Here is a 12,995-nt window from a genome sequence, read left to right as displayed (position 1 = left end):
CCGGGCCCAGGGTCACAGAGCCTGCAGGTGACACAGTCAAGGGAGGAGGAGCCTTAGCACTTCAGTCACTCGGCCGCTTCTCCTCCGTCTAAATGCCATCGGGGTCTCCCTCCTGCCTCTCGGGGCTAAAAATAAGGCAGGAAGCTCCGTTTCATAGGAACTGCCATCCATCTCTCCCTCCTTGCCCTGGGAGGGTTGGCACGGAGCCTGGTGTCTGGCAGACAGAGCTTTGCACAGCCGTGCCTGGCTCTCCAGCGGGCCCTCAGGTGAGACGCAGACCCAGGTCCAAGCTACCCCCACTACACTGGTGCTCCCACTCACTGTGCTGGTCTTGATGGAAAGTGGGCCCACGAGCTCTTCTTTAGAGGGGGAGCCCCGTGGGGAATGGATTCTACCCTCCAGGATGACACTTCCGGGCTGACTCACTGGTTGCAGCGGTTTGCTGAGTGAGTTCCTGTTGAAGGCAGATGTTTAAGTTATTCATTCAGCTGCAGTTCCAGGGAAGTGGCAGGATTTTGGACACATGTCCTGCTTCTGCTAAAGATCTTCAGGAAGCGGTAGGTTTTAATGTCCAGAGCTCTGGCGATTCTAACAGTGCAAGAGAGAAGCCTTGAATCTTGTGGTCACCTGAGTCCTGACCAAAAAAAAAAAGAAGTTACCAAATGGAGGAGCAGGGACAGAGCCGCTGAGGTTTTAGTCTGAGTGCCAGTTGCCTGTTGCTGCCAAGCCGGCCAGCATACCCCAGGGTCATGGAGATGTTGGCCAACAGCCAATGTTTAAAAACTCTTGGGGTCGGATTCGAATTCTTGGTGCTGGGCAGGCTGTCCAGGGGATCTGCTGAGCTGCCTCCCTTAGGTCCACAGCTCACAGGCACTCGTCCTCACAGAGTTCTTTTTCAGTCCCCAGCCCTCGTCTTTGTTTCTCCATTCTGTGGATAATTGTGCCAAAAGTTTGGATGATCTGTATTGTCCAAGATAACTGCAGATGCAGAAATCCCGCCTTGGAACTGGAATTTTTTAAATAGTTGGTGGTGGAAAAGAAAGCAGAACCGCTGGGGGAGACGTGTTCTGACCCTGTTCGCAACTGCATGGGACCTTTGTGCTGACTGTACTTCTGGCTCACATGTCGCTTTCCTTTCTTATTTTTCTTCTTTCTAAAAATATTTTTATCAAAGTTTTACTTTCAGAGTTTTTTTTTTCTCTTTCCATTTTTAAAAAAAGCCACTTTACTGAGGTCTGACTAACATACAGAGAGCTGCACCTATTTAATGTGCCCATCTCAAGGAGTTTGCAGATAAACAGACATTCGTGAAACTGTTGCCACAGTCAGTACCATCACCCCACAAGTATTTTTATTGGTTTGACACTCAGGTAGTATCCCACACTTAGGAGGAAGACACTGGCTTCTTCTGCCCCATCCCCAAGGTTGCGCCTCTGGAAGTAGCCCCTTGCAATCCTTTTTTTTTTTTTTTAACTTCCTGTGTTGGGGTATACATACATTAGCTCAGTCATGTCCAACTCTGCGACTGCATAGACTGTATCCTGCCAGCCTCTTCTGTCTATGGAATTTTCCAGGCAGAAATACTGGAGTGAATTGCCATTTCCTTCTCTAGTATTGGGGTACAGCCAGTTAATACATACTGTGATCACTTCAGGTGAACAGTGAAGGGACTCAGCCATACATATACATATATATATATGAACCCTGTCATCTCTGATTTTCATTTCTTCCGTGGATAATTTTCTGGTTTTCTTAGGAGGTTAGTAAACACATCCCTTGTTGTTAGCTTAGTTTTGTGTCTGTATCATTAAGCTGTGTCTTTGAGTCTCACCGGGGTGGGTGGTTGGGTGGTTGCCACAGTGTCAGTAGTTGAGGTTGGTTCATTCTCATTCACTTTGCTCCCACTCGGTAGACACTTTAATCTGAAGATCTCTTCAGTTCTGGAAAATGTTTCTGTGTCCCCTGTTTCATCATTTTCTCCCCTCTGTCCTCTTTGTTCTCTTTCTGGAATTTTTTGTTGTTGTTGTTAGAAGTTGGGCATCATGAATCAACCTTCTAATTTTCTTATGTTTTGTCTCCTTATTTGTGTGCTTTCTAGGAGAGGTTTTCTGAAGTCAACTTTGTCTCCTCTATTGAATTGAAGACATTCTTAAGCACTGCTTGTTCTGGTCTTGGCATCACTTTCCTTGTCTGAAGTATGGGGTTTGGTTCTTACATTTGGTTTTGAGGTCTCTCTTCCCCCTGAACATCATTTCCACTGAGCTCCTCTTCCCGTTGGACTTTGTGTTTCCTCTTAGGGGCTTCCCTCCGATGACTGGGGGTCCTGGGCTATCCATTCACAGTGAAGAGTGAAGCTCCAAAAAGTGGATGAAGCCCTCTGCATCAGTTGTTGTTATTGCTGTTCAGTTGCTCCATTGTGTCCAGCTCTTTGCGACCCCAAGGACTTCAGCACGCCAGGCCTCCCTGTCCCTCACCATCTCTCGGAGTTCACCCACGTTCTGAATCAGTGGCTGGGCTTACTGAAGGGTAGTCAGATGGTTCCACTGGGGCTTCCCACTTCCGGCTCCTGAGTCTGTTTTTCTTGGGCTGCTCGTTTTGCTTCAAGAGGACACGCCAGCCTTTTTTTTCATGGGGCTGGTTAAGGCCAGCCTTCTGGGAGCTGATCTAGGGAAAGGTCCTGGGGGCAGACTGAGAACCAGGGGAGGGAACACCAGGGCACGCCAGAGCCAAACTCTTCTTTATTTCCACTTGCAAAGATGTCACCCGTTTCTCACCCAGCTGCACTCCCTCCATGTAGAGGCACCTGGTGCTGCGGGCTCCCAAGCTTCTGGAGAACCTGCGGCAGTAATGGGTCCGCTCCCTGTGGGCTGCCCTCCTCACCTGCAGCTCCTGCTGCTCTGCAGTTAGTCACCGCTCCTCCGTCCTCCTTTCGTCTTCCAGAATGCTGTTTCCACCTCTTACCTGCTGTTGTCTCCTCTGTTCTTGTTGTCTTTGTAGTTTTCCATCTTTCCATCTTTTTTTCTTTCTTTTATTTAAATTCCTTTACTGTCATCATGCTACTCTTTGGGGGAGAAATAGCAGTAAATGCTTGTACTGCATCCAGCCTGCCATGATTAACTGCAAGTTTGTGATAGAAATTATGACTGTTATTCTTTAAACCAAGGCATAGCAGTCTGGTGTGGGTGGGTTGTTTTGTGAGTTACAAGAGGTCACTATAAGGCCACAGTCACCCCTGCCGTAACTCTTGTCCTCTGGGAGGTGAACCCGCCATTCTTGGATGAGGCTCAAGGATTTGAGAAGCAAGGGATCAAGAGATTAGTCCTTTGCCCTAAAAACAAAAATGTCAGGAAATGAGTGCCTGTGGGGGAGCAGTGGCTCTCCGTCCCCCTCCCTCCTCTCCTGCTCTTAAGAAACTCATAATCTCAAAAGTGGAAGAAAGTACCTTAAAGGTCATTTAGTCTAATTATGTGGCCAGTGCTTGAGTCTTCTCTGCCCTTTCCCATTAGCTTGTGCTTGAGCACCTCCTGTAATGGGGAACTCCCTGTCTTATGAACATGGCAGTCATAAACATATCTATCTGTCCATATTTTTTAATTGAAGTATATAGTTGATTTGCAATAAGTTGCTTTTTTGTGGCTTACGGGATCTTAGTTCCCTGTCCAGGGATTGAACCCAGGGCCATGGCAATGAGAGTACCAAGTCCTAACCCCTGGACTGCCAGGGAATTCCCACACAGTAACATACTCCGTTATTAATAGAAGCTGACATTTATGAGGTCTTCCCACGTGCCTGTCGCGTGTGGTAAGCCGACATCTGACACACACTGTCACGACATCCTCTCGACTATCTGTGCCACGGGTATTCTTTGCAGAGAAGTTAAGGATACCTTCTAGTTCAGAGAACAGGTACCTCCTGGGCCTTGGTCATTAACTCGAGATAATGAGATGGGGAGAAGAGGATTCATCTTAAAAATTGTAAAAAAAAAACCCCAAAACCAAAAAACTTCATTTCCCTGTTTACAGGACTCTCTAGAACATTTGCTGAAGAACAGCAAAGAACACGTGATTGAAGATCCCGCAGCATTTTTGTCGTCTTCCCCTGTGGGTCTTCCTCTCTAACTCTTTTGGCTCCTCTGATCCCTCCGTTGTCCATCCTTTCTGGACTCTGTGCTTTGGGATGGAGCTCAGAGGCTTCGTGGCACTCTTTGCTCTGTGGGCTCACCTGGCGGGCTTGTCTCTGAGCATCTCTGTAGACAATCTCCCTTTCCATTTGCTTGAGTCTGAATGTGCCTGTCTCTTTCTCATCCCTTTAGTATGGATGAAGAGGGCCCTTGCTCCATCCTCTGGCTTTTTGACTGATGAGTCACCATTACTTCTAGATTTTAAGTCTTAAACACTGGAGCAGTTACCTTTCAATTACCTAAACATCCCTGTGCAGTGAAGTGCATGATAATACATCCCAGAGTTCCCCATTTGGGATTGTGATAGACAAGGGTCTTCAGATTAAAACACTCAGTGCCTGGTTCACGTGCTGGGCTGTGGAAGATTGTATCTGAGATTCCCGTAGTGCCTGCAGAGGGCAGAGCTAGTTCTTCTGAGGCCGAGGGATCCCTGTCTGGAGGCTGATGCTGTCCTTGGAGTCTTAATTCCCTCCGCCCTGCCCAGCAGCGATTGACCCCAGAGCAGACCACCTGGAACATTGACCAGCATCTTGAAATAGGGGAGCAGCTTTATTTTCTTTATAAATATTTAAATTTTTCGATATTAAGATAATATATAAGCATTAAACAGTTTTCAGGAAACTAAAAAAATAGAAAAAAATCACTTGTACTCTATTTAAAAACAACCACTGTAAACATTTTAAGAATTCTTACACACTTTTACTTAGGTCTGATGGTACTGTACGAGCCTGGGTGGTCCTCTCACCTTTCTCTAAACATTATAACAGCATTCAAACCAGGAAAAAAGTTCCTTCACATACACATTTCTCACAGTAGCTACGTCTCGCTCTGTACTCTCTTGCCCGTGCTGGATTTTCCCTCGTGTTGTTCGCAGGTTTTCATTGTTTATAAATAATGCCACGATGAGAAATTTCTATGCACTCCATTGTTTGGATAATTAGGATTATTTACTTAGAATAAATTCCTACAAGTAGAATTAGAGGATTTAAAATTCTTGTTACTTATTGCCAGATTTCTTCCCCAAAAGGCCGAACCTGTTTATAGAGGAGGTTTCTAAAGAAGTTCTAAGAACAGTTCCACATTTGCCTTGTATTTGTGTGCTTTCAGAACAGGTTTGTGGTTACTGTTCAGTGTCATAAGTGATTTTTTTTTACTGGCTTAAGTCTTTACTTAATTTCTGTTGGAGTATAATTGCTTCACAGTGTTGTGTTCGTTTCTGCTGTAAGCAGAGTGAATCGGCTGTCTGTACATATATCCCCTCCTTTTTAGATTTCCTTCTAGCTTAATTTACGGAACTTTTTATTTTGAGATGATTGTGAGATTCACATGCAGTGGTAAGAAATAATAGAGAGAGATCTGTTTCTTCCAGTGACTACGTCTTGCAAAATGACAGTATGATATCACACCCAGGAAACTGACACTGATACTTTTACAAGTTCCTTTAAGTCAAAGGTGTATTTCATGCTTATAGGAAAAGCACTTTTCAAAAGATGGAAAAAATATTAAAAACAAAAAAACACCAAATAAATAAATAAAAATAAGTAGATGAATAAAAGTCCCTTTCTTCCGACCCCTGGCCTCTTTCCCTAGAGCAAAGCACTGCTAAAAAGAAACCCTCCAGGACTGGAGCTTCTGTTTTCACGTTCCTCGACTGTATGTACATAGATAGCCGGTAATGGCTTGATCCGAGGAGCACTACAAACGTTAGATAAAATCTCTCATTTTAGGCCCCAGGAAACAGGAAATAAGCATTCGTAGAACATTTCATTATAAGAATGAAATAATGCATTTTTATTTCGGTGCACCCTCTGTGGGGGGACCTTGTCTTTGAGAGTAAAGGAAGCTATCGTGTTTCCTGATAGGAAGTTGCATTTTATTTCAAGAAATAGGAGAACAGGACCTGGCTTTGCGTTAGTAAATTCAAGTCAGGCAGTGAGCTCTCAGGGTCTACAGGTATCTGCTTGAGACCCAAAGAGCTTTGCTCGCATGATACTAAACCTTAGCCTCTTTGATTATTGAAAATGTACGTGAATGGTCATTAGTGAGCAGATATGTAATGAGCCCATTTCTGTCTTCTTTCACATTTATTTATTTGGCTGGCTGTGCTGGGTCTTAAGTTGTGGGCACTCCAGATCTTTAGTTGTGGCATGTGGGATCTAGCTTCCTGACCAAGGATCGAACCCAGGTCCCCTGCATGGAGTCCTAGTCACTGCACCACCAGGGACGTTCCCAGTTTTGGTTTGGGGGGTGGGGTGGGGGGTTTGTAATTATTTTGAAGGAGTTTCTTTTTTGTTGTTGTTTTCTGAAAGAGTTTCAAACTTAATGAAAATGACAAGAATACGAAGAAAAGGATAAAACAGCATCCACCAGAGCACCCTCTAGTCTCAGTCTGGCGCAACCTCTGTTTTCTGGGAGTTCCATGACCTTGACATTCGTGGAGGTGATAGGCTAGTCATCTTGTAGACGGTGTTTCAGTTGGGGTTAGTCCAGTGCTTCTGCATGATTAGATCCAGCGTCTGTATTTCAGACCAAAGGATCACAGACTGTCCTCCTTGTCCAGTCCCGGTGAAGTTACCTTTGTTCACCTGGGTGTGGTCATCACTCTTGGGGTGCTGCTGACCCCAGACCTCGTAGGAGGAGGGATTTTAAATCTCTCTGATCTATTATGTTCACACAAATACTTCCAATTCCAACCTCACACCACAAGGGTAACTTTCTGTCTTTTAAAAAATTTGACTCAAGAAAAATCGAGTTTGTTAAGCTCTTATAAAGTAATATATTAATTACTATGGATAACTGAAGTTATAGGAGCAATACAAATTTAAAGCTACCATTCAGGAAAGTGACTTTTGAGCAAAATCTACAGGGAAGAGGCATTCCAAGAGGGAGCTAGGAACTGTCACTGCTGTGGCTTCGGGTTCAGTCCCTGGTGAAGGAACTAAGATCTCACAAGCGGCTCAGCACAGCCAAGGAAAGAAAAAGATTTTGAGAAAACTATAGCCTGAAAGACCGAGCTACGAGCTTAGATATAATCACAGTAATCATTATCAGTAGGGAGTGACTATCGGAACCTCTGGGGAGGACCAGGAGGATGTTTTTCTCATGTTCAGGTTCCATGTGGGCTCAATGATTTATAATAGTTGGGGGGGGGATGGGCGCGGTAAACAATGGTCGTGGGTTTGAACTGTGGCGGGAAGTATATTCAAAGATGTTTCCCAGTGGAGAGCTACTACTGATGAGATAGAGTCTCTGAATAATGTGGCTGAAAGTCTAGTGAATAAAGCACAACTGAGTAGGCTGTAGCTTAAACGTGCAGCTTCTTGAGTGTTACGCGCACACATGGCCTGTTTGCCATGCTATTTAGAACAAAGACATAACAGGGCTGATAACAGGTACAGTGTTCCAAGCACTCCTCTGTGCTAAGTACTCTCCCTGAATATCTTAACCTTCACTACAACCCCATGACATATGTAGTGTCTGTTATTATCTCTATTTTTATTATTACAGAAATTGAGGCTTAGCAGTGAAGTAACTTGTTCAAGGTCACAATTTAGTGATGAAGCCAGAATGCGATCCAGGCAGTCTGATTCCAGCGCTTATGCTCTGAGGGGCTCAAAAGTTGTTGAATGAGTAAAGATTGAACCTGGTGCAGAAAATTCATGGACAGTGAAGACATGTCTGATGGGAAGTTATAATAGACATATTATAGACATCCTGCAATTAGAACCTGTTTTCAAGTTGGAAAGGATTTGATAGCAATCGCCCGCACGGTGTTCCCAGCAAGAAGTTGTGTCCAGTGCTGTTGAAAGGTGCTGGGGACAGGGACCACTCGGTGCTCCCAGAGAAGACCCTGTCCTGTTCTCCAGCAGCCTCGCACTTCTGCCAAGCTGAGATCTGCTACCTGCACTCTCCATCCCTGTGCCCACTTGGCTGACTGGGCAGACTGGCCAGAGCCTCTTTTTTTTTTTGCCATGTCACACAGCATGTGGGGTTCTCCCCAACCAGGGATGGAACCTGCACGCGCACACACACACACACACACACCCCCGCCCTGGAAACATGCAAGTCCCAGGCGAAGCCTCTAAGCAGAGCCCAGGAAAGGGAATTGCTATTCCCTCTGCCTGAAATGTTCCCTGCCGCCGCCCCAGTACCCACAGGATTTCCTGCCTCACTTCCTTCAGGTCTCTGACGTCACTTATCAGAGAGGCCTTCCCCAGGCATCTCATAAAACAGCATCTCCCCAGAGCCATTCTCCACCCCAGCAACCTGCAGCCCCATCTGACGTGGATTAGTTTCTCTGTCCTCCCCTTACTTTGTCCCAGAATGTAAGCTCCCTGAGAAGAAACTTGGTCTGTTTTGGTTCATGGTTGAATCTTCAGGCTGGGATCTGTGCCTTGCCAAAAAAAAGATGCTTCATAAATATTTGTTGAATGAGTGAAAGAGAGGAGCCTAAGAACTAAACCCCAACACTGAGACGCAGGGGAGAGAACTAGAAATCATGGGTGGTGGGACCAGTGACAGAGCTGTAAACTGTGGCATTGGCCCTGTGTACGCAGAATTCAATTCTTCCGATTTGCTTTGTGCGCAAAATACATGCTCTACTATCCGCTGGCAGGCTTGAGGAGGAGGAATTTGTGCCTGTGGTGGAGTTCCAGCAGCAGCAGACACCTCCCATTTCTCCTGTTTTCTTCTGTTGCAGATGAGACAAAAGGACCCAGTGAAAGGCATGACGGCAGATGACTAAAGCCACTCCTCCCCCTCCTGCACCGTATGTACCAAGTTTCTCACTGAGCGCATCACAGACGCCAAAATCAGTCATCAGTCTGGGTCTTCGCTTCTTTGCTCATCCTGCCCTCTAGTCGTAATGATGGTTGTGGTGCTGGAGAGCTCTCGGGCTTCCACTGAAGGAGATGATGGCTTTCAAGACATTTCAGGGATCCATGCAACTGGATACAAATCCACTAGAGACGGGCAGGGTGGTGGGACGTGGGGCTGGGGAGGGGGCAGCGGATGGATGAGAATCAAAGCTTATCTGCACCTAATTACTCTTCCTCCCGTGAGGGGAGCCATTTCAAGTGGAAGCTGGTCTTCTGGTTGCTCCTTTACCCCCTGGACCAGAGCCATTCCCTGCCCCGCCCTTGGAAAATTTGCTGGCCAGACAGCTTTTCCTAGTGGTCCTCATTGGGTCTGGTGCTTCATTTCCTTCCTCTCTGTACCCTCTGATCCCAGACTGTCCCCATCGGAAACAGCACCTTTCAGGTACTGGGAGAGTATTTCTGCCCAGGCCATAGGACCAGGTTGGGATGTCCCTTGTTGCACGTGGTTACCCCTTCCCAAGATCCTTCCTTCTGTCAGCTCCCAGAGCCTCCAGACTTGCTCTTACTCCAGCAGCTCAGAGGGGCTTAGGCACAGAACGAAAGGCCTGGCTGGCCCTGCTCCCCATCTGGCTCTGAGGAAAAATAATGTTATCCAATAAAATCTGGCTGCCTAGCACAGGGGTAGGGGCGGGACTCAGCCGCTGTGCTGCAAACCTCTGCGTTTCCTGCCCCACACGCTTGAGGAGAACTTCAGGGAGATGAAAGTGTAGGACAGGATGGGTGTTGGCCTCACCCCCCACCCTCCACTGGCGTCCTTCCTCCTTTTGTAATTCCCCGTCCATGGTTTAGTGTTTCTGTTTTCTTTCTCTTCCAGTTTTGCAAGACAGTGGTCAACAGGAAGGCCCAGCAGCTCCACGCTCCCGAGTGACAGGCCATCTCCGGACGCAGCCTTCTGTGCCCATTCTTCAGGCAACTCTGACCCCTTACCGTAGCTAATTCTAGATGCCCTTTACTGTTGTGAACAAATAGACCGTCTGGTATTATGCAGCCCGTGTGAGCGGGAACCTGCCCCTCTGAGATGTGTGGCGTTGTAGGCGGCTGTATTTACAGCGCCTCCCTCTCCAACCATTGTGTTCTTGACCCATTTCTGTGTGCCCTCCCCACCCCCCCTTTATTTCCAAGTGACATTTTTAGTCTTTGAAAATAGCTACCTTTTGTGATGTGGTGATTTAAATGATTTACTTTGTTTTCAATCTTGGGATAAACTGAAATGTTTGGCTTCCTGGGCAGGTCTTTGCAATTTTGAGTGCTCACAGGGGGAGAGGGAGAGGGGATGAGGCAGAAATAGATTTGTTTCCCCCCCAGTTCCACAGAACATCAATGTGGCTTTGTAACTCTGATCTCTGCTCCCAGGAACCCACTGTTAAGAGTACTCTAGGCACCATGGAAGTGCCCAAGGCCCAGCCAGTCTGTTTTGAAAATTAAACAACAGATAACCCCTGCCCCAGGCATCGCATCTCTGGTCACTCGTCTTAGAAATACCTATGGCTCCTTGGCCCTCCTGTTGCCCACTCTCTCTGAATCTCTGCAGAGCCTGTAATATGCCTGGGTCAACTCTACCTGGAGGGGACTGTCCAGCGTGGCCCTTAGAATTGAGTCTGCCCCTGTATACCTAATAGTGTGCCCAGCCCCTGCCCCCATCCCCAGGAGTTCTGTGTTCATACTCTTCTTCCCTTTTGGGCTGGTGCTGCCACTCAGCAATAACCCCTTCCTCTCTGTGCTTTCTTAGATTCCTGTCCTCTGTCTGAGGCTGATCAGGACACAAGGGGTCTTGATCTTTTCATGCTGCACAAAACAAGCATGCAGAAAGCTTTTTCCCAGAACATGTTCCCCCCTCCTCTCTAGTGGCCAGAAAGGAATTTGGGGATCAAGAGCTCAGCTTGCCCTGCCCCCACCCAGAGTTCTGCCCTGGACAATTGAGAGCCAGGAGTGATCGCAGCGGCGAATTCTACCAAAGTTGGCTGGTGTGAAAGTCTAGGCCTGCGGAGGAGCAGAGGCTGCTGAGGGTTTCCTAGTTGCCTGTGACTTGGCAGCACTGGAGTACGCCTTCCCGGTGGGAGAATCTGAGATAGCCGTGGTGTCACTTGACATCTCCCAAGCCTCGTGAAGTTTGTTGGCCAAATGTGCAGTGACTCAAGCTAACGAGAGACCAAATCTCTGTTGGGGGAGCGAGAAGCAGAATGGGATGATCTGTCCTTAGGTTTTTGTCAGTTTGTTTTGCCTTACTGATTTCTAAGTGCAATAAGGGAGTGTCACGCCTGGGACTTCCTGATGGCTGCTTCCCTGTGGCCCCCTGGGGCAAGGGGTTGGGGGGACAGGTTCAGCGTGGTTAGCTCCTGCCTTCACTGAGTCCCCTCTGGGACCACGAGATACCCCAACACACCTTCCTTTTAGTCTCCACACCTTGTGGGGTCTATAGTAATGGGTCTGGGGCAATTCAGTTGGTTTATTAGCAGCCCAACTGCTGGTCGTATTTGACAGGGAAAGTTGAAGTGGCATTCCTACTGGAGAAAAATGTAAATGTTTTCCTACAAGTTCTGTAATAGGTGTAATTATATTTGTGCTTAAAGCTTTCCCTTCATTCATCAACTAAGTGAAGTCCAGATGTGTGTTAGCCTGGGAGAAGCAAGCAGTGATACAGACTATTGTTTACGTGGTTTGAGGGTCAGCAGATGTTGGTCTCCTTCCTTCAGTTCTTCTCTGAGATTCATACATATCACTCCAACTTGGGGAGCAGCGGGGCTTGCTCTCTGTGGGCCTTTTCTCTAGCTCCACCCGCCTCCACCAGTTGCCCCAGCTCAGCATCCATGTGAGCCGAACTAGAATTTTCAGAGGTCAGCTGGATCTGGGGCTCCAGTCCACGTCAGCGTAGGAGGGATGAGCCTGGACTATTCTGTCCCCGTGGAGAGTGTCGCTGCTGGACAATGATACCTTTTAAGTACCTCCCTTCCCTTCTTACCCTGCCCAAACTGACTAGTACTCAGAGGGGCTTCAGGTGCAAGGCTTAGCTCCAAGGGTAGTCTTTGAGGATATGCCATGCCCCTTCAGACCAGCTGCTTCCACTGGATTTCCAGGGCCGCAGGCCCAGTTGGAAGCAGCGGTGCCTCTGGGGGGGAGGAGGGGTGCTGGGCTCTGGCCTTCTCACAGAGAGGCGTAGGGGACAGGGTCAGTATTGTGGGCACGTGTATATCTTCCCCAATTCTCTTACAGTCCCTGCTGGGACTCCCTGACTTATTTTGGTTGGTTCCTAGTGCTACTTTTACAAAATACACTTTGTAGACCTGATTAGATTACCTTGTTTATTTAATGTGAGTTTGTGCCTTTTTGTCTCAATCTTCCAATACAGGTATATTGGGGGAAAAAAAGCAGTCTAATAAAATCCTAGACAGAGCTGTCTGGAGTCCAGCTTATTGGTGATGTTCTCATGTCCATTTTACAACTTAGATATCCTCAAACTCTTGCTGACATCCCCCATTTTACCAGGGAAGGATTAGAAAAATCCAAGATACCTCTAGAAATTGTGGCACATGGATTTCTGTAAACTAAGACAATCGCTCATCATTTTACTTAGAAAAACATCACATACCTGAAAGTATCTGGGCCATGTTCTACTGGTAGTATTTGCTTCTTCCTTTTGTCTCCCCTACTCCACATCTCCCTTCATCCTTCCTACCAAGCAAAACATTTATTTAAGGGAATTCTTACCCTGGCTTCTGGGTCTGAACCTTACGAAGCTTGTTTGTAAAATTGTCGTGCATTTCTCTTGGGAGAGTCATGGTTCTCATCAGATCTTCAAAGCAATCCCATGCGCGGTCCTGCCCCACACCCCAAAAAGACTAACGCATCAGTGATTTGAAGGAAATCATCTTTGGCACAGTAAATAATCTTCATGTTTGGGCGTAGATAGAGGTAGTGACTTATTTTTCGTTCACCAACGG

General features: G+C 47.0%; 1 protein-coding gene across 1 annotated transcript in view; it reads left to right on the top strand.

Moving 5' to 3' along the window:
* Nucleotides 1-12,347, top strand: part of PITPNA (phosphatidylinositol transfer protein alpha) — a 35,647-nt gene extending 23,300 nt beyond the window's left edge. The window contains exons 11-12 of the mRNA XM_069603104.1: nucleotides 8,880-8,948; nucleotides 9,872-12,347. Of these exons, the coding sequence (XP_069459205.1) occupies nucleotides 8,880-8,924 (45 nt within the window). The 3' untranslated portion in view covers nucleotides 8,925-8,948; nucleotides 9,872-12,347. The remainder of the gene's footprint in view (nucleotides 1-8,879; nucleotides 8,949-9,871) is intronic.
* Nucleotides 12,348-12,995: the final 648 nt, after the last annotated feature.

This window comes from Ovis canadensis, chromosome 11 (assembly GCF_042477335.2).
Source record: "Ovis canadensis isolate MfBH-ARS-UI-01 breed Bighorn chromosome 11, ARS-UI_OviCan_v2, whole genome shotgun sequence".
Lineage (NCBI taxonomy): Eukaryota > Metazoa > Chordata > Mammalia > Artiodactyla > Bovidae > Ovis > Ovis canadensis.
This window is presented reverse-complemented; position numbering and strand designations above follow the sequence as displayed.